Genomic DNA, 20,703 nt, shown 5'->3' with positions numbered 1-20,703 from the left:
CTTGCCTGGCAGAGCTTGCCCAGAATGAGAGCTGGCAGATGCCGTGGCTCCAGTAACCTGCTCCAGGGTAGGGACAAAGGAACGTCTTGTCAGTAGGAAGCTGCAGGGTGTCAGGACCAAGTCAGAGCCCCGGGCAGGCTCATTTAGTTCTGGTTCACCTTCCCCGTCCTCCCCCACCCAGCACAGAGTCCCTCCCGAGCCCAGCTTTGCTGGCTGGTGGAGCAGAAGGACGATCCTCTCTCTCCACAATAAGCTCATCTGTGAATTGCCTGCTTGACCATTTTGCACCTTGGAAACTGGAAAGTTTCCTGGCACGGTGAGTTCTGCCTCAGAAGGGTGACAGATGTCTTAGCAACCTCACACTCTCCCCCGCTCCCCACAGCCAATTCCAACAAGACCTCTGAGGTTAATTGGCCATTTGGGGAAGCCGGTTTCCCTGCCTAATCGGGCCTTTTTGATTTTATTCCCTCAGTCAGCTGTTACCTAATTGCAAGTATCAGACTTTATGGTCTCTCTCTCCTACATCAAAAGTCACATCATCCCCAACAGATTAAAGGAAATAAGCGAGGAGTGGAACCGTGCATCTGGCATGCTATATTTTGTATTTCTTAAGGTTACATATGGTGCTCATTTATGCGCAGACTCTCTGGAAGAACACAAAAGCTGGGAAGAAGGGCTGCCTCTGAGACAGGAAATTAGGGGATGAGGTCAGGGCATGGATCCCTTTTCACTGCTTATTCTTCGGCACTGCTCTTGCCTTTAGCCGTGTGCATATGTACTGCCTGAACAAGGAAACAGCATCAGCGAAAGCAAAGCAAGACAAACAAACATGGGCACCTCGGATACAGGTAAAATGGTGCCTCCTTGCTGGACTCCTATGGGCCTGTTTGGTTGCAGAAAGATAACAGAATCCTTGAGGCCCAGCCAGCGCAAGGGGCCTTTGTCACATCAGGACCCCCAAAGACTCCCAGTACTGACCCTGGTGACAAATACAACGTAGTGAATGCTGCAATGAGGGGACGGCGCACGTGGGGGCCAGGAGCACTTGGGCCAGGCCCTGGGATGGGGCGGGGCACGGGGGTGGGGCCAAAGCCCCAAAGGAGGGAGCTCACGGGCATCCAGGGCAGAGGGCGACCCGAGGGAGCTCCTGGGGCCGGGCGGAGACCAGCAGAGAGCAAGGCTGGAGATTTATGTCGGATAAGAGAGGCCTTCCCGGTGTCCAAAGACGGAGCTTTCTCCGGATGGTGATGGGAGCCCCTGTAGGATTTATGGGCCTGGGGGTGGGCTGTGGTCAGAACAGTATTTCAGAGGATGGTGCTGGTGGTTACTGGACTGGCCGAGGTGGAGGGGGATGACTTGGAGGCGGGGAGACCAAGAGGATCTTCGTGTTTCATCCCTGTGAGGTGCAGTGGTGGCCTGGGGGCCTGACCTCAGACGGGAGGGGGCAGATTAAACAGTTAATTATCCAAATCATGGGGTCGCAGTTGGGGCCTTGGCGTTTCTGGTCATTGCCCGTGGAACAGGATCCCCTTGTGAGGTCTGACAGCTGACGTTCTTCCTGCAGCCTCTTGGGGCAGGTTGAGCAGGGGCAGGGAAAGCAGGTGGGGCTCCAGTCCAGGGCGTGAAGACCATCCTTTTGGACTAGAAAGCTCCTGGTTTCCTTCTGGACAATTCAGGGGAGTTTTCAGCCCAAGAGGGATGATAAAAAAAACTCTCCTTCCAATTTGGCTCGAGTCAGAATAAATGCAGGTTGACAAATGAAAGCAGTTGGACCAGTCTTGTTTCCGAAGTGCAGGGAGCCATTCATACCTGTTAGAGCCATTTTATTTAGAGACAAGAAATGGTTAATAAAATGGCACCTTTGTATCTAGGAGCGTTTGGCCTTTGTTTTCCTCCTTAGCACAAGAGACCTCCTGCTGTTGGTGAAGGCCCTTGTAGACCGTAGTTTAAATTCAACTGGAAAGTGGTCGCTGACATCCAGGGCCTGTAAGGAGAAAAGGAGGGTAGAGCTGGGTATCGGGAGAGGCCTGGGAGATGCTTTCACTTCAGTGATGAGCAAATTCAGGAACAGGAGGGGAAGTCACCTGACAGAGCACACACTGGTGAGCATTGTCCCTGGATCAGCTCAATCAGAAACTTGGGCAAGTCCTCAAATCACAGAATCATAGGCATTGAGACTCAAGGTCCAATGGCCCAGTGTTGTGTCCTCTGTGGTGACCTGGAGGGGTGACGCCAGCCCATCTTTCCAGGATGACAGCACAGAAAGACAGGACGGCAGCCTTACCTCCTCTTCACTCAGGTCGTAAGCTTTCTGGAAGTCAAAGATGCCGTTTGACTCGGGAACCACAGAGCTGACGATCTCTTGCCCTCTGAGCACGATCCTGGAGCAAGGGGAGGGAGGACAGTCACGTTAATCCACCCTGGTGACTTCTGAGATCAAACCAAGGTGGGTTTCAGCAGCCAGCTCTTTTCATGTGTGCTCAAAGTCCAGACCTGTTTTGGGCATGTGATGCTAGGGGACAGTGCCCACGATTGTGGGACAGGGCCAGTTCCTGCCACAGCCCCGTGGACACCAGGACAGCATCTCCCAGTGTGGGCAGGCGTCCCTGGTGGCATAAGACAAGATTTAACACGGTACATGGAAACTCTGCCGTGCAACAATGACTTGAATACTGAGTAAGTTGCCCCTTTTCAATTATTTTTCATGTTTCCCAATTCGATTATGGAGAAGTTCTCAGGTGGGTGCTGACTTGTGTCTAATACCTCCCTAGACTCGAATTTTGACAAAGAGAGAGCAAGCTGCAACCTCCAAGCATTCTGCAAGCAAGGGAATTAAGGCAGGATTTAGCACAGTGCAGTTTTCAGTGGGCTTTTTTTAAATTTTAAAAATGTATTGAAATTTCAAAAATTCCATTTATAGCAAATGATGCTGTTTTCTGACTTTAGTGTTATAAAGTTTCCTTTAAAATTAAGTTATTTCACGCGCCAGGCGTGGTGGCTCACGCCTGTAATCCTAGCACTCTGGGAGGCCGAGGCAGGTGGATCGCTCGAGGTCCGGAGTTCGAGATCAGCCTGAGCAAGAGCGAGACCCCATCTCTACTAAAAATAGAAAGAAATTATCTGGACAACTAAAACATATACAGAAAAAATTATCCGGGCACGGTGGCGCACGCCTGTAGTCCCAGCTACCCGGGAGGCTGAGGCAGTAGGATCGCTTAAGCCCAGGAGTTTGAGGTTGCTGTGAGCTAGGCTGACACCACGGCACTCACTCTAGCCCGGGCAACAAAGCGAGACTTTGTCTCAAAAAAAAAAAAAAAAAAAAAGAGTAAAATTAAGTTATTTCAGTAAGAAAGTAGTGGATTAAAAGAAAAATACAGGGAAAAAAGCCCTAGTATAGGTGCTTTGCAGTGATGATGAAAATAAGAATGTGCTTTTCTCTATTCTGACCAGTGGTTTTGGTTTCCATGTTTGCTACCACCACCACGGTTAACTTTTAACTCAGCCCAAATATTGACTCTTCACATTAGGTCCGAAGCTATTCTTTAAGACTCAGAGATCAAAGAACAATATAGTTAAGGCTCCTCTGTTGCTGGCTTCTAGGGATGTGCGTGGGTCAGTCAGCTGTTCACGCTGTTTTCCCAGGTCCTGGCCATCTTGCGTGCCCACTAGTGCCCTGCACGTGGGAGGGGTTCGGTACACATCAGAACACAGAACAAAGACGGGAACTGAGGCCATAACATCTAACTCCGTATTTTAAACGTCATCTTTATGGCTTTTTGAAAACCACAGAAGTTATACATGTTGTTATGGAAAACACAAAATTCAGAGCATCAAAATAAGAAATTAACCTTTAAAAAATCACGTGTAATGGCACCATCCTTTGGCATACACGTGTACAAAATCAGGGTCCTTTTAGGAAACATCTTTTTTAACCTGTTCTGCCACCTGCCTGCTCTATTGTGGACATCTTTCCTTCTGATTAACTGTTCTGCATCATTCTTTTGGATCACACCCCAGCCCTCATTTGCCATGGGAGAAGAATGGAGCCAGAGAAGGGACTTGACCTGCCTAAGGTCACACACCGGCAGGGGGCCATGGGGGCAAGTGAGTGAGTGGCTGTCTCCCCAGCTGTGCTGGAAACGCTTCACATGGGGGGATGGGCTGGCGGGGCACTCGGTCCTCTGTAACTTCCCACCTTAGGTTTCTGCTTTGCAGAGCGATGACTTCTGCAAAGGAAACACCAGCCCTAAAAACCCCAAGAGGAACAAAGGAGGTCACGGGATGGAAATGAAAAGCAGACCTCAAAACTGGAGAAATGAGAACAACTAGCCTCTCTCGAAGATGGCCATCTCACGCTTCCTGGCTTCCTCGGTGGTAGACTGAGCTCTGGGAACTGCAGTCACTGGCCACTGTGGGACCAGGCTCCCCGGGGTTTCCCGCCTGTGGTCTCTGCTATAGAAGATCACTAACATTCACACGCCTCAGGCACCCCCGCCTCCCTCCAGATTGAAGAAGCAAGAGTGAAAGCTGCTTGAAAATCCCCGTAGAATCTTTAAAAGCACAAAGAACACTATTATTTAAATGTATTCATTTGCATTTAGGAATACCTAGCAAAAGCTTAAAACGTGTAAATACCCCTGAATGAACCGGTCTCATTTTTAGGGTTGTTCCCTGAGGAAATCATCAATATTTGCAAAAAATGCACTTAGAGGATGTCCATTTCCACAGCATTGATAACAGCCAACCCTTGGTAATAATCTAATGCCCAGTGACGGGTATTGAGTGAATAAACTGTGGTAAATCTTTACGATGTAAAAGTTAACAGCCAATGAATGTACTGAGCACTTGCTGTATGCTAGGCATTGTGCTGGCAGCTTTACATACGTTATTTCATTTAATCTCACCATATCTCCATGAGTGAGGCACTACTCTCCATTCTACAGGTGAGGAAATGAAGACCCGCAGAGCTTAAGTCTCTTGCTCACAGACATCTCCAGTGGTAGAGTAAGAATTTGAACACAGGCCTGTCTGACGCCAAAGCCAGTGCTTACCTCTGCTGAGCTACAGTGCTCAGGACCCCGCGTGGGGTCATGGAGTTCATACGCTGCACAAGGTACCCGGTGGAGGGGCCTGACATTTAGTTGACTCAGATCCCCAAACCTCATGCTTCATCTGCCCCAAGCGGCTGCGTTTCCTGGGCACACCAAGCACTGGGTGGGCTGGCAGCTTCCTGCGGGGGCCCCTACCTGTCATATGCACATTTGGTGCTCTTCTTCACTGTGGTGTCCTGTTGGTCCCCAATCAGCCAAACGAATCTGGGGTCGGTCCTCAAGCGGATGTTCTTCCAGGCCTTCTTGGGGACGTAGCTGCAGCCAGCATTGAAGTCACCCATGAAAATGAAATTCTGAAACACATGATTTGGACCCGTCACCTGGTTGGTGGGCACTATTGCAGAATCCTTTCACCCGGGACTGCTAGCAGTGACTCCACCTCCCACGTCCAGTAAACAATGGGGTCTGTTATGGGCTGAGTTGGGGGGTGGGGAGGCAATTCATATGTTAAAGTCCTGATCTCTAGTACTTTAGAATGTGAATGTATTTGGAGATAGGTCTCTAAAGAGGTAATTAAGGTAAAATGGGGTCATATGGGTGGGTTCTAATGTGATATGACTGGTGTCCTTATGAAAAAAAAGGGGGAGATTAGGACACAGAGGGAAGAACATGTAAAGACACTGGAAGAAGAAGGCCACCTACAAGCCAAGGAGAGAGGCCCCCAGAAGAAACCAACCCTGCTGACACACCTTGGTCTTGGAATTCTAGGCCCAGAACTGTGAAGAAATGACTTTCTGTTGTTTAAGCCACCCAATCTTTGTACAGTACTTTGTTATGGCAGCCCTAATAAGCTAATACGGGATCTTTCTTAATTTTCTTTTTGCTTTTTCAAAGAAAAGGCCACGGTTTAAAACTGAGTCACAGTTTTGATGAGTATACGACAGCAAATGTGTACCAGGGAGGGTGTTAAATGGGAAGGAGGATGTTTGCTGTTCTTAGTCACCACATCCCTATAATTCAGCATGCAGAGTTAGGTGGGGATGAAAGAATCCAGCTAATATATTCCCTGATCTTTTGTCTCTGGCTCAAATTACTGCAGGGTATAAACATATGAATGAATCAACACCTTTTGTTTCCAAGCAGGAAAAATGAACTTGGGTGGTGTATGACAGGCTTGGCACCACGCTTTTTATCCTATTACTTTGAAGTTGGAAACTTATTCCTGTGGAATGTCAGTCTGCTGAGGAAGTGGGAGGAAGCTTAAGGAGACGGGGCCATAGAGTGAGCTGTCCGCCCTCACCCAAGGCCACCATCAGAAACTTTCTATCTTGGAAGTATTTTTCCCTGCAGTGCACTTGGAACAGAGTTTTAACATTCCATAATACAGAGGAAGTGTCGGATTTCCTTGTTTGCACTATTGTTTGGGGGCATTGCTGACTTAAGAGTTTTCTTCAAGAACATTTTACTTTGACCTTGGCCATCACGGTTTCCCCTGAGATTGATGGGCACAGTTGAGGGCAGAATGTCATCCTTAACATGAGTGATCACCCTGTGCTACTAATATAGGCATGACTTGCTGAGCATTCATTCCCTATGTGCCAGGCCCAGCATTAAGTGGGTTTTTTTTGTTTGTTTGCTTGTTTTTTCTGAGACAGAGTCTTGCCCTTTCGCCCCAGGTGGAGTGCAGTGGCATGATCATAACACACTGCAACCTCAACCTCAGGAGTTCAAGACCAGCCTGAGCAAGTGCAAGACGGGCTAATTTTTCTATTTTAGTAGAGATGGTTCTTGCTCTTGTTCAAGCTGGTCTTTTTTTTTTTTTTTTTTTTGAGAGAGAGAGAGTCTCCCTCTGTTGCCCGGGCTAGAGTGCCGTGGCATCAGCCTAGCTCACAGCAACCTCAAACTCCTGGGCTCAAGCAATCCTGCCTCAGCCTCCCAAGTAGCTGGGACTACAGGCATGTGCCACCATGCCCGGCTAATTTTTTTCTATATATTTTTAGCTGTCCAGATAATTTCTTTCTATTTTTAGTAGAGACGGGGGTCTCACTCTTGCTCAGGCTGGTCTCAAACTCCTGACCTCAAGCAATCCTCCTGCCTTGGCCTCCCAGAGTGCTAGGATTACAGGCCAGCCAAGGATTTCATAATTTTTCGAATGAATGAATGAGTCTATTTACTAATAAGCACTGAAATACACCCCTCGTCTTCTCCAAGCCCCAGCTCTGATCGACTACATTCACACTTTACTTGACTCATTTTGCACTTTGAGCAGCGGAACTGAGGAGGAGGAAGGGGGACCCCAGGAGTCGGGTCCGAAAGGAGAAAAGAGGAATACGGAAGAAGAGCCCTCTGGAGCACTTCCGTATTTGCCAGGAGCTTTCACCGACTCTCACGGCATTCCTGCCTTCCACAACAGCATGATGGAGGCCTACAGGGACGGCAGACGGACAGCCCCTTCTGCGAGAACGGCACCCCAGGTTTCTCTGGGAAACCACCTCTCCCTCCTCCACCTTCGCCCACGAGGTTGGGGTGGAGCTGGCACAGATTTAACCAATCAAAGTATCTTAGCCCCCCGGTCACAGTGATTGGCTAAGGGATGGGCATGTGACCCAATCAGAGCCAACGAGACTCAATGCCAGGGTATTTGTTGCATTATGGGAGTGAAAATTTGTCAGCTGGTCCAGAGGCTGCTGGTCCGTCCGTCCCGAGCGTGGAACCGGCCTGGGCCTGAGAATGGAGCCCACACAGAGGAAAGGAGGGCAAGGGAGAGAAAAACCGAGCTCTGATCACCTTTTCTGAGCCCTGGATCCAGCTATGCCTGCCCTACCCCCGGACATTTTAGTTGCACAAACCAACACATTGTGCTTCCTTTTCGTGAGCCATGTTAAGATCCTGCTGGTTGCAACCGAAAGACTCCTGACCGCTCTCGGCCTCATCCTTCTCAACTGTAAAATGGGAATGATAAAAGCTCTGTGGCTACCTCATGGGATTATTGGGAAGGTTAAATAAACTCGTCCATGTCACGCCTCAGCGCAGTGCCCGGCGCCAGCTGTTCACTCAGTAAGTATGCATTCCTAACGGTGCAGCGCATGAATGCCCAAGGCCCGCACGGAGGGGACCCAGGCAGATTTAGCAAAAAGGATATCTAGGGCTGAGGAAAGGCCCAAAATGAGGCTGTAAGGTGGTGGTGGCCTGCGTATGTCCTGACCCCCTTGCCCTCCCTGGAGAGGTGCTCATCCCACTCAAGGACAGTCAGAGTCTGCCCCTGATTAGACGGGAATTCGGCCAACACAGAGGCATCACCTCTGCCTTCCAGCGGTGTTTCACATCCAGGTAGACATCGGCCAGCTCGTCGATCTCTTTAACGGACGTCTCTGGGGTGGTGTGCAGGGGCACAAGCACGAAGTCCTTGACAGCTGCGGAACAGGAACGAGGCGGAGGTCACACACTTCCCCTGCCAGGGTCCCACTATCACTGCTCTCCCCTCTAGAAGGCACAGGCCGGGTCGCCAGCTCTCAGAGGGTCCAGCCAGTGGCTGAGATTTTAATGATCGTAGGGTGATGAGGCTGGTTATTTTTATCACATGAAAGACTTTTTTCTCCCGCTTGCCTTTCACAGCTAAGAGAAAGCTGGTAGACAATACAATGTTCCTTGCTGGCATGGTGGGTGCTATTATTTTCTCGTTGTTTTTTTTTTTTTTTTTAACGTATTTTCTTTTTTTTTTTTTCCGGATGTTTTTTTTCGTCTTTATTTATTAAAATGAGAAATACAAATTGTATATATAATATCTATGGTTGTATTTTCTATTTTTAAAAAATAATAAGCCTGTTTGGCTTTTGTACAAAGGAAAAAAATTTTTTTCTTCTAATTAGAAAACAAGGGAGCCTATCAGTTTATACTCCTTTTGTCATCAGGAATAAAAGCTCTGAAAAGTTACTTAAAAATTTAAATGGTCTTTTGTGAAGTGTCTGAAAACCTTCCCCCACTCTTGGGGGACTGAGAGAGCCCGAGTGTGGCGTGTGGGCTCCCACGGGCCGTGCCTCACCCACCTGCTAGCAGCAGTTCTGAGCACCTGGGCTGGCCCCCTCATTCTCTGCCTGGATCCCCACTCCTACCTCCTGAGGCAGGGGCTGGGGAGGGCGGTGTCACTGCTCAAGTCCCGCAGAGGGGAGCCAGGACTCAGCCCTGCAGCCTGTCTCCAGAGCCCACACTCTGCCACCAGCCTCATCTCCAGCACTCCTGCTCAGCCCTCCACTTCACTCCCCATCCTCTTTTGGGGTCCCCCGAACACTCCATCCTCTTTCCCACCTCTGAGCTTTTGTGTTCACTGTGCCCTCAACCTGGAATGCCCTTTCTCCAGTCCTATGTGTGGCTGCCTTCTTCATGTCACAGTCCAATGTCACCCCCAAGGCCCCCCTGGTTACCCTGCCTAAGATGGGCACCCCACCCCATTATTCAATGTCCCCTGCTTATTACTTCCTTTATGCTCTGAAATCACTTTCTTCGCTCCTTTGGCCCACTAGAACCTCAGATCCGTGAGGGCAGGCTATTTGTCTTATCCACCCTCTTGCTTCCAGTGCCTGGCACATTGGAGGCACTCAGAAATGTTTGTTGACTGAATACAGGGATGAATGAATGATTGGATAAGTGAATGAATGAAAGAAAAGAGAGATGAAGACCTAACTCCTTCATTTTCAATCCTAGATTGAGAGGCCGGCCGTAGATTTCCTTGCACGAGAAAGAAAACTCTAAACAGGCAGTGCTATCCCAGGGGAGAGAAGGAGGGGCAGGGCAGGGTGGAAGGGTGGAGGCTCAGGATAAACAGGTTTATTTAGCAGTTCACAAAGACTCAGGAATCTCTTTAGGAGGAAATAATTATTCAGGGAGTGGAAGTGGGGAGCTCTCCAAACACTGGCCTGGTCAGCCGCATGGAATTGTGCACCTGACAAAGACAATTGTACACATGCTCTCTGAAGGGCATTTCCTACCCTCGGTAGCCCCCTTCTCCTTCTCTTTTTCTACTGGGAATTTCCCTACCACTCTCCCATGTTTGTTTTCCTAAAATAGTCTGCCCTGGAGCTAATTAACCCTGGGCAAAAATAGTTAACTTCATAGTTCAGGATGTTTACATTGGTGTGGTATAAATATAGGTGTACTTACTTATAACTCTCCGTGCATGTATTTGGTCATGATCTGTCTCCCCTACTACAATATAACTTCACAAGGACAGGGACCTTGTCTGTCTTTTCTGGTGCCCTCAACAGGGCTTGGCACATAGTAGCTACTGAAAAAATATTTGATTCTATGTGGCTGCAATCTGCAAACCAAATTCTTGACTTTTCATTGAGTGACGCATAGTTTTTAAGAGCACGAGCTCCTGAAGTGGTAGCTTACAACCCTGGCTCATCCACTTCACTAGCTGAGCGGCTCAGGCAAGTGACTTCCCCTTTTTGAACCTCAGTTTCCTCAAATATAAAGTGGAGATAATCCCAGTTCCTAGGAGGCCGGCCCTTAATCAGGGACCAACACAAGCACCATTGTGACAGTTCAGGGAGAAATGCAGCTGGGTTTCCTCTCTCCCTGCAGCCTGTGGAAGAGAATGCTCTGTGGCTCCTGGGGGAAGGGTGAGCCTCTAGGCTGGGGGTTCACCTTTGGTGGCCATCACTTGGGATTTTTAAAAATGAGGAGTTGTACTTAACAGGGACCAAGGAATTGTGGTAAATAACGTTCGTGAGCCTAAATGTTCCGAAGAGAGTGGAGCTACCATTGATTCCAGAAGGCATGTTCCAGACTTGGGGAGGTCTTGAGCCATGGCATTCTGACAAGCAAGACTGGTGTCATCAAACTAAACCGCATCGTTGACATACATCAGAAGAAGCAATGCATCATCATCCCCAGCCTAATGCCTCCCTAAAGATGCCGCATAAACCAGAGCCAGTGCTCAGGGCTGCTGCCCTTTCGTGGGCCGCTGGGGAGGTCATGGACAGGAGGGGCCCATGTGTCTCACCTGTGTGAGGCGAATGGAACCAGACCACAAAGGGTTCCCTGGAAAACACGTCTCCGTCTCCATGCTGACTGTCATGGTAGAGGTAGCTTTTCTTCACAGACACCAGCTTTTCCCTAGAAGAGAGAAAAGGAAGTCCTCTGGCTGAGTCAGGTGATTTCTTCTAAGAAGCGGAGATGACTCTGTTAGCCTCCAGAGAAGACTTGAACATGGGAAAGTATCTTTTGCCTGAGAACAAGGCTGAGTTAATTCTTCTCAACAGCCTGGGCCCTTCGGGAGCTGAAGATCTAAGCCATACTATACTAGTCATCTGGGCACCCACAAGTTGATGTCCAGACTTAAAACAAATTACTAGTAGGCACAAGACAAGAATCTAGGCCGGGCGCAGTGGCTCACGCCTGTAATCCTAGCACTCTGGGAGGCTGAGGCGGGTGGATCCTTTGAGCTCAGGAGTTCGAGACCAGCCTGAGCAAGAGTGAGACCCCCGTCTCTACTAAAAATAGAAATAATTTAGCTGGACAACGAAAAATATATGGAAAAAATTAGCCGGGCATGGTGGCACATGCCTGTAGTCCCAGCTACTTGGGAGGCTGAGGCAGAAGAATCCCTTGAGCCCAGGAGTTTGAGGATGCTGTGAGCTAGGCTGATGCCACGGCACTCTAGCCTGGGCAACACAGTGAGACTCTGTCTCAAAAAAAAAAAAAACAATCTGAAGTTCAGGAGTCAGTTGTGCTGGCACCTCAAGTTTCCAGCTGTGGGCCAGGACATGACTATGAGGAATAAAGAACTCCTGACCCAGACAACCATTGAGCCAAACAACAAATTAGGTGTTAGGAGGATGCTTGTGTTTTTAGCTTGAAGAGTTAATACTTTGCATCAGCCCCAGTTTTGATAGCAATTGTTTTGATCAACGTTGAGAACTAATTAGAGATCAAAATCTGGTTTCGAAGAAAAGATAGGCATTTTGATTCAATTCATAATTTATTAGTGGACCAAGCTCCAAGGAGCATAGGTTATACTTACTTGTAGAGGAAGGCATACTGTTCTTTATATGTTTTTCTTCCAAGCCGAGAGCTAATAACATAGTTGTATGTGGTGCCTCTCCTTGAATTTCTAGAAAATATAAAGATTTCACATTGCATCTTAAAGAATAAACATTCCCCTACTGCATACGCTTCCTTCCCTCCAATCTGCCTCCGTATACCCAGTGGCATCACGTGGAAGGACTATTGTTCATCATAACCTTTGAGTCCAATAAGAAGGGCCACCACTGACTGGAGTATGGCATCTGCCAGGATCTTTACAGCCATTATTCTTGCCTCAGGAGGTGAGTATTTCTTTTTATAGTTGTTATTCCCTTTCCTAGTTTGCAAATGCAAAGCTGGAATCTGAACCCAGATCCAACTCACCCCAAACCCACATGCTTTGGCCACTGAGACCATAGAAGACCATTTGGGCCAGAATCAGCCCCAGACCCTGCTCTGGCCCATGGCTGGGGCTGCAGCTCATCCTTCCTGGTAGAGTAAACCTCATCATGTCACCCGTTGGTGTCCATGTACCACTCCTGAGCATTTATCATATGCAGGAACATTCTCTCCTCTGAAAACCGCCAGGCATTTTCTCACAAGTCCTGGGACTATGATTTTTTTTCCCCCAATATATTCTTTTTAACAGTACTTAGCTCAGCCTCTTATCTGCTTAGTTCATTTCTCTCTCTGCCCTGACTCTTCACCTACCTCCACTATTCTCCTGTGTCATATTAAAACCAGCCAGTTGAAAGTTCTCAGGACCGTGGACAAGGGAGTTGGAAGCCTGGGCAGTGCTGGCCATGTGACCAGTGTTGGTCAAGTGCAGGCTCTCACACTACTTTCAGTTCCCCATGGCTTTTCAGATGGCCTTGCACGTGACCTTGAGCCCCCAGAGGGCCCACCGTCGCCCCCCTTTACCCGTTCAGCCTCTCCATCAGCATGGGGCAGATCATGTTGTTGCTGTCCTTGATTTCCATCAGGAGCATGATGTCACAGCGTTTGATAATCTGCCGAGAGAGAATTCCCGGGGGTTTGAGACCATTTACCGTAAATAATAAAACCTTTTATTGGGCACTTACTGTGTTATGAATATTGCATTGTGTGCTTGTTAAAATAATTTAATTTCTTCACTGTACTAAATGAACGAATCCCTGAGGTAGGTGCCTTTATTATGCCCATTTTAAAGACAAGGAGCCTGAGGCTCAGGGAAAGTTGAATAAATTATCTGGTCACCCAGCTAGAAAGTGGCCAAGGCAGAATCTGAACCTTAGCATCCAAGTTCAGAGCCCCTGATCCTGACCCCCTCACATCCTACCTTTTGGCTTTGCTTGAATAATTATAATAATAAATACGTAAGCCCTTAGTAAGCAAAGGTACCAGGCTGGATATTGTAGAAATAATGAGGTATTATTATAATGATAATAATTATAAGAGCTAACATTTATTGAGAAACTACTCTGAGCCTCACAACAACCCTATGAGCTGACTATGATTATCAGCTCATTAAATATAGGCAGAAACCAAGCTCAGAGTGGTTGAGTGACTAGCTTAAAGTCACACAGCCAGTACAGGTGGTGGAGCCAGGATTTAAACTCAGGACTTTGTAACTACAAATCCCACCATGCTAAACTGTTAAAATACAGTCCCGATTCTCAAAGGCTCATAGTTCAGTGAGAGAGACAAATGGAAATAACTAGCTACGATGTGAGGCAAATAAATTTTGTGAAAATAAAAGTCAGATGTTGTGGAAATGTGGAGGAATAATTAATTAGTTCTGCCCAGAAGATTAGGGAAGGCTCCAAGGAGGAAGTGATGTTTGAATGGGCCCTGCAAGGTGAGAAAGAGCTCAGTGGGAAAAGAATACAGAAGAGGCTCCTTCAGGGTGAGCAACAGCCTGGAGACCAGGATGCAGACCAATCCTTGGTGACCACGGGCGCTCTTCTGCATATGGGATCCTGGTGGGCTCAATGCCACACGATTTGTTGGTCAAGGATAGGGCATCCCCAAGGTTCATTTTGTCCTCTCACATAGCCACCAAAAACGTGGAGCAGGAGGATTATGCCAGGGGCCCCCTATTTCCACAGCACATGTTCTGATGTTCTGGTTCCACCTTCAGAAGGATGGAGCAGGGAGACATGCCGGTACTCACGTGTCCAGGTGCTTCCAGGACTGGGTGCTCAGGCTTTAAGAAGCTGCCCCAGGCGGGAGACACACGTGTGTAGTGACTGAGGAGGAGAACTATGTCCCAAGTCTGGATCCTTCCACAGCCAGGCTGGAAATCTGTGGCATCAGCCACATGGGCCTCACCAGGGAGCTGGGTGCCACTGGCCAAGCCAGCCCTCTTAGTCACTGGTGACTACCAGACTTTTCTGGGAGGCATTTAAAAACATATATACCCTTTGGTCCAGTTTTCCCACTTTGCGGAATGTCTTCCATCATAAGGAAATATCCACTACTTCTCTGCACCTCAGTTTCCTCTTCTAAGTGGGATGATAATAGTCAATCCTTCACAGGGTTGCTGTGGGTACTTAGAACAGCGCCAGCCATATAGGAGGCATGTAATAAATTACTATTACTCATACAGATCGAAGAAGAAGATTCAGTGCAACAAAAAAATTAGAAACAACCGAGGAGTCCCCAGATAGAAAAGTATTCAATGAAGTATGTTGCAAATACAGGATGAGGCATTATATAGCACTAAAAGTCAATTTTTAAAAGAATATTAACATCATGGGAAATATTTCTAATATAAAAGCAGAATACAAAGCTGATGACATAAAATGGTGTCCATGCTGCAAAATAAATGCAGACTTAGTATTTATTTTTGCACAGAAAAAAATCCATAAGAAAATTACCTAAATGTCAACAACTCTTATCTTTTAGTGATGGGATAAAAAGGGACTTTTTTTCTTCTTTATATGTTTCTATATTTTCAAAGTAGTCCATAATGACTATTTTTCACTTAATAGAATTATTTTATAAATTATAAAGAAATTTATAATTTAAAAAGTTCACATCTTTATAGCTTTTAAAAATTGTAGTGTTATTTTAGAAAGAAAACTGCTTGGTAAGGAAGGAATTGTGGGGGAAGAGATGAGAGCCAAAATTTAGCAAAACATGACAGGTACATTTCTAAGTTATTTAATATAAGTTAGATGAGTTGTCTTATATAAAGTACCTAATACAGTACCTGGCACATAGGGAGGGCTTCATAAGAGTTAGCAGTTTCCATTGACTCATTAATGTTTCTGCTAACCCTTCGATGCCAGACCTCTTAATATCCCCGCTGTGTAGCTGGATACTCTGAGGCTCAACGAGGTTCAGTAGTTTGGACACCAGGTGAATATGGAGAATTATCTACACTACAGAGCCCCTCCTTGATCTCTACACTCAACAACCATGGAAATCAGCACGTCCTTGTGACTGCTCCTCCTCAAAGACCCAGGTCACTCTTGTGAGTGTGACCCATCAGTGCAGGGCAAATATGGACTGTGGCTTCGGGCTCCCTTTCCTGAGTAGAGTTCAGCCTCCAGATTTCCTGTTGACAATCCCTTTTCTTGCTTAACAAGCACTTCTGAGCCCCATGTCTTCAGCAGTGACTGATTTCCGCCTCCCTTGGGCAGTCTCCTCGGCACCTCTGGGAATATACCCTATAGATGAGAATCTACACTGCAGCGAGCAGTGGCTCAAGAGCCCATTATCAAAATTCTCCTGGAAATAGAACCCGTAAATTTGGCTGATTGGCCTTCATCCATCCATCCATCCTCCTACCCATCTATCCATCCATTTATTCATCCATCCAACAAAAATTTACCATGAGCCTGCCTGCTGTGTGCCAGACAACATGCCAGGCCCTGCTTTAGCTCCAACTCCTGGCACAGTATCTGGCGTGAATGAAAGAAAGTGGGGAGGGGTGGGGAAGGGAGGGAGAGAGGGCTGTCCTGGAACCAGTTGAGCCAAATTCATGAAGCACAAACATCTTTCTGTTTTTAAATCTTCCTTACAGCATTGTAAGAAAAATGGGAATAAATTTCCTATTCAACCCTTTAAAAAAATAATTTTGTTATAATTTCCTAATTACAAAAATAATGTTGCTTATTGCAGAAAATTTGGAAAATAGAGAAAAGACAGAGAAGACTATAAAAATCATTGATGACCTACAACCCCACACCCAGACACTTTTCCGTTTGATTTCTATGTTTATTTACAAAATTGGCATCATAATGATTAGTCCATTGGCTTGACGTGTGGACTTTGAGTCAGATGGCCTTGGGTTCATGACTTGACTTTGAGTAAGTCGCTTAAGCTCCGGAAACCCCAGATTCCTTATTTGTGAACTGGGACAATAACAATACCCGCTTCCTGGGGTTGACATGGGGATCCAATGGGCATGATAGATATAAAATGCTCAGCCCAGTCCCTGGCACAGAGCAGGTGCTCAGCGAGCGGTGGCAGTATTTGTCATACCGTTGTGGTGTCATACTGTTTGGTATCACACAGTTTTTAGCCGAAAATTATGTTGTTTTTTTTCCCCCGCTACAATTAAATATTCCATTTTCAGATTCATTCTTGACACTTGTTTTCCTTGCTCATATTTCAGACCATGAAAAATATATTTCCCTGGCTCCACTGTCTCAGAAGGAGGCTCCAAGGATGAGGGCTCTGGGAAAACCCTCCCAGAGCCGAGACTTGAAACCCAGAGATTTTCCCCACGAAAGCCAGATTCCTGACTCTGCTCACAAGAGGGGAGGGGGAATATCAGTGACTGTGTGTGGCTAGAGTTGAGGGAATCTCAGCAAGGGGTTTCATGAGCTGGCCTGGGGAGAGGGGAAGGTGTGGTCTGCAGGGGTCTTGAAATATCTGGGGCAGAAGGTGGTTCATGAAACCTATTTCCTGCCTCTCAACAGGGAGCAGCACAGCGTGGGGGTGAAGAGCCTGGGTTCTAACCCTCACTCTCCCCCACAACCTTGGGCAGCTCCGTTCACCTCCCTAAGCTTCAATTGCCTCATCTGCAAAATGGGCACAATGATCAGAGTGGATGTGAGGCTGAACTTGGATGTGGCAATGGTAAGGGCCTGGCACAGAGCACACATTCCTGAAATTATAACTGTCATGTGCTGTAAGCTCTGTGAAGAGGGAGACAAGGCCCCCCACATCCACCATTACATCTCCAGTGCCTTGGGTTGTCTGGCATGTGGCCTACCTTCATGAGTGTTTGTTGGATGAACAAGCTCTGTTCTTTAAGGACACAAACTAAAGAACACACAGACAGAGGAGACTCAGCTAGGCAGGGGTTGGCACCTGGACAGCTGCCCGTGGGATGGGTGGACCAGCCCACGGTGGAGAAGGCAGGCCTCCCTCTCTCTCCAGCCTCCCCGGTGAAGGTCACAACACCAGCAGGATGCTGCCCAGCGCATCTCTGAAGCAATAAATCCATATGGAATAGTAGAAAAGGTATCTCGGCTTCTATGGCTGGGCTGGCTACTCTCCCTTACTAGCTGTGGAAACCTGGTTAATCGACTTCACTCTGAGCCTCAGTTTTCTCAGTTATGAAGTAGCGGCAATGCCACCTAAGTCATAGTATTAAATAAGAACATAAAATTCCTGGAAATAACTCTATTCCGAATGCCTGGCATTCTGGGGTGACTGAGAGTGCCCTGTTGGGTGGCTCTTGCAGTGTTTTGGGTTGGCCTCTCAGCAGGATGGTTTGGGGTCCATGGGGAGGGAACGGCAGCCTTGAGCAAGACTTTAGACACACCTGGCAGGACACGGCAGCTCAGGGGAGATGTTGAGTGTAAGCCCCTAAAATGGAATTAATTCCCAGGGAACAAAAAGACAGCCGTTTAAGACTGTGGTGACATTTCCTGGGTTGAATCATTGAGGAAGGTGACAGGAACTTGGTAGGTACCCAGGCTCCGTGGGCCATGTGTGAAGAAATGGGGAAAATAGATTCCTCGCATGTCAGTTTCCCATGGAGGCACTGTGTCATGGTTCCCACGGGCTTGGCATGGCCGTCCTGGTTAAACAACAACATCTAGAAGGCCTTGGGCACCATCCAAAGGGCAGGGCTGTCCAGGTATGAGGAGAGTATCTAACTAACGATAACAACAGCAGCGGCTCTCCCTGTGAATACCTGCCTTGTTGCAGGCCCTGCTGGGCGCCTCAGGCACCTTGAGTTCTCTCAGCCAGTGCTACAGGTAGGGTAAGCCCCCTTTTACCGAAAGGGACTGGAGGCTCAGGGAGTTGAAGGGACTCTGGAACTCACGGGGCTAACAGGTGAGATCTGAACCCAGGGCTCCTGGGGTTCCCACCACACTGTGGTGCCTCCAGGGTTTACTAAGTTAATGACGCCCTTTGCAGAGTCCCGGGAAAATTTTTACTAATAGTTCCCCGTATCAAAAATAAATTAACCTGTAGGGTAAAAAGAGTCAACTGACTCCAGAGAAAATGAGCAGTGTCCCCAGACATGGGTCCTAGTACCCAAGGAAAGCATGAGCTAAGTGGAGAGAAAGAGCAGAACTGACAGTTGGGTGAAGGCTGAGGGGGGTGTAGGGGAGAGGGAGGGAGGAAGGAAGGAAAGGAAGAAGGAGAGAAAGAGGGAGGAGGAGAGGAAGGGAGGAGAGAGAGAGAGAGCGCGCATGTGCATGTGAGCCAGAAAGCAGTCCTTCATTGACGGTTAAAAAGACCAGGCTGAGGCTGGGTACAGTGGCTCCCACCTATAATCCCAGCACTATGGGAGGATCGCTTGAGGCCAGGAGTTCAAGACCAGCCTGGGCCCCCAAAAAAATTAAAAAAAAAAAAAAAAAAACAAGGACTGGGCTGGGCTGGCTTTGCAGCTCCCCACCCAGCAGCTGTGCAGTGTTACTTCATCTTTCTTTGTATATCATCTCTGCATAGGGAGTAATAATCCTTCCTCATTAGGATTATGAAATGAAATCATCTGTTTATAGTGCCTGACACGGGCATTCAATGAAAGCTAATAAAAATCATCCCACTAGCCAACCCTCACCTGTTAAGGGCAAATGTTAAGAGCTTTCCATTCATGGACTCGTGTAGTCCTCCCAGCAATCCTGTAGGCAGGCACTGTTATCACCCCTTTTTAAAGACAACCCAAGCCAGCTGCTACCTTCAACCTCAGGGCTACCTTCAGTTAAATTCCTCCTGAGTCTCTTAATGCCGAAGACAGGAGAGAGGGTGTGAGGGGTGTCCAGGATCCTACTGACCTTCACAATGACACCCATGGCCTTCTGGTCTTCCCGCTTGCTTTCCCCAAAGGACCTCACGTTGAAGGAGCAGATCCGCAGGGCCAGGGCGCCCTGGACGGAGAGGAGGAGAAGCAGCAGCAGGGCCAGCCTCTGCGACATCCTGCCGCTGCTCTGGCTTCAGGGCTCTGCGAGAAGACAGCTGTGCTTGGTGTGCAGGATCCTGGCCACCTCCGTGGGTAACACTGACTTATAAAGCCTGCATCAGATAACAGGAATTACTGGATTCCTCGTTGCTACTTTCAATTCTCTGAGGAACTGAAGATCATGGGTTTAATCCCCAAGGAAATGAAGACATTGGGCAGCCTTTTAGGAGACCCTGTTTTTGTCACTTTGGTGAGGAAATTGGCACACCTAATTCAGGCACCATCCTCCGCAAAGCCACTCATATCCCAACCGGGAGCCAGCTCTGACGTCTGGTCGTCTCTCCTGTGGTTGCATGCCATGTGCCTTTTCCTGACAGTTGATGAACTCGGAAGTGGTCCACCCCAGAGGGCACCTGGGGTGATGGAGCCTTCTGCTGGGGGACAATGAGGCAAGAGGCATGGGAAATTCTGCCGGGTTTTCTCTAAATCACTGGGATTTGGCGGCCTGCTGTTCCGGGACACACCCAGGTACTGACTCTAACCATTCTGATGGGTGTAAATTAAGGTCGAGTCTAGTTTGAATTACTTAATTTTTTAGGCAATTTTAATTTGCACAATTTAACACACCAAATACTGGCAGTGTGTTGCTAGGGAGAGCAATTGGGAATTTACTAGAATGGGTCAGGAAAATGTCCCTGGATTTTAAGAGCAAATAGCCAGTTAAGCCCCCAGAGAGACCCATGATTCAGCCCCAAATTAATGTTGGTGAGAGTTGTGTGACCCTAAGAAAGGAAGGTCTTGCAAGAATTGTAGGATTTTAGTCCAAGTAAAATGACTTTTAGAGATTTGGGCAGGAAGATATAAAGATCTGAAAAGCAAAAGAAATGCAAAATCCGATCAAGTTATATTTATGAACTTTGGCAAGGACAATTCTTCTGTGAAAAGGGTAGAGGAGGAAAATAACTTGAAGCCAGTGTTGGGATCTTCTTAAACACCCTGTCTTGAGGCAATGGGGTTGTAGCCATAGCCACAGGGGAAAGTGTGCATATATCACCAACGTACATCCAGTCGGCATCCTGGCCAAGCATGTCAGGAATTCTAAGAGATAACTCCAAATAGTACATGGAAGGAAACAATGGTTTCCTGCGCTCATGGTGTGATGAATCTCCCAGTTGTCGGCAGCCTCAGACCTCAGGCCTGGTCAAATCTCTGGTTAAATGCAGCTCTGGTTAATGGGTGATTAATTCTCTTCCTTGGTGAATGGGCATCTTCCAA

The 20,703-nt window shown here is 47.6% G+C and overlaps 1 protein-coding gene across 1 annotated transcript; it reads right to left on the bottom strand.

Annotated features, from left to right (window-relative positions):
- Positions 1–574: 574 nt before the first annotated feature.
- DNASE1L3 (deoxyribonuclease 1 like 3) lies at positions 575–19,630 on the bottom strand. The gene is made up of 8 exons (XM_045530684.1): positions 19,304–19,630; positions 12,999–13,087; positions 12,076–12,165; positions 11,056–11,168; positions 8,352–8,464; positions 5,247–5,404; positions 2,285–2,381; positions 575–1,984 (listed from the first exon to the last, which is right to left on the bottom strand). Exons 1-8 carry the CDS (start codon positions 19,442–19,444, stop codon positions 1,868–1,870), a joined length of 918 nt encoding a protein of 305 aa, XP_045386640.1. The 5' UTR covers positions 19,445–19,630; the 3' UTR covers positions 575–1,867.
- Positions 19,631–20,703: the final 1,073 nt, after the last annotated feature.

This window comes from Lemur catta, chromosome 18 (genome assembly GCF_020740605.2).
Source record: "Lemur catta isolate mLemCat1 chromosome 18, mLemCat1.pri, whole genome shotgun sequence".
In the NCBI taxonomy this organism is placed as follows: Eukaryota; Metazoa; Chordata; class Mammalia; order Primates; family Lemuridae; genus Lemur; species Lemur catta.
The sequence above is the reverse complement of the archived record's forward strand: the minus strand, read 5'-3'. Positions and strand labels throughout refer to the sequence as shown.

Coding starts and splice junctions, on each gene's coding strand:
- DNASE1L3 (XM_045530684.1), bottom strand. CDS start 19,444: ATGTCGCAGAGGCTGGCCCTGCTGCTGCTTCTCCTCCTCTCCGTCCAG. Junction 13,088..19,303: donor CCATGGGTGTCATTGTGAAG/GTCAGTAGGATC, acceptor CTCTCTCGGCAG/ATTATCAAACGCTGTGACAT. Junction 1,985..2,284: donor ACGACCTGAGTGAAGAGGAG/GTAAGGCTGCCG, acceptor TTCTCCTTACAG/GCCCTGGATGTCAGCGACCA.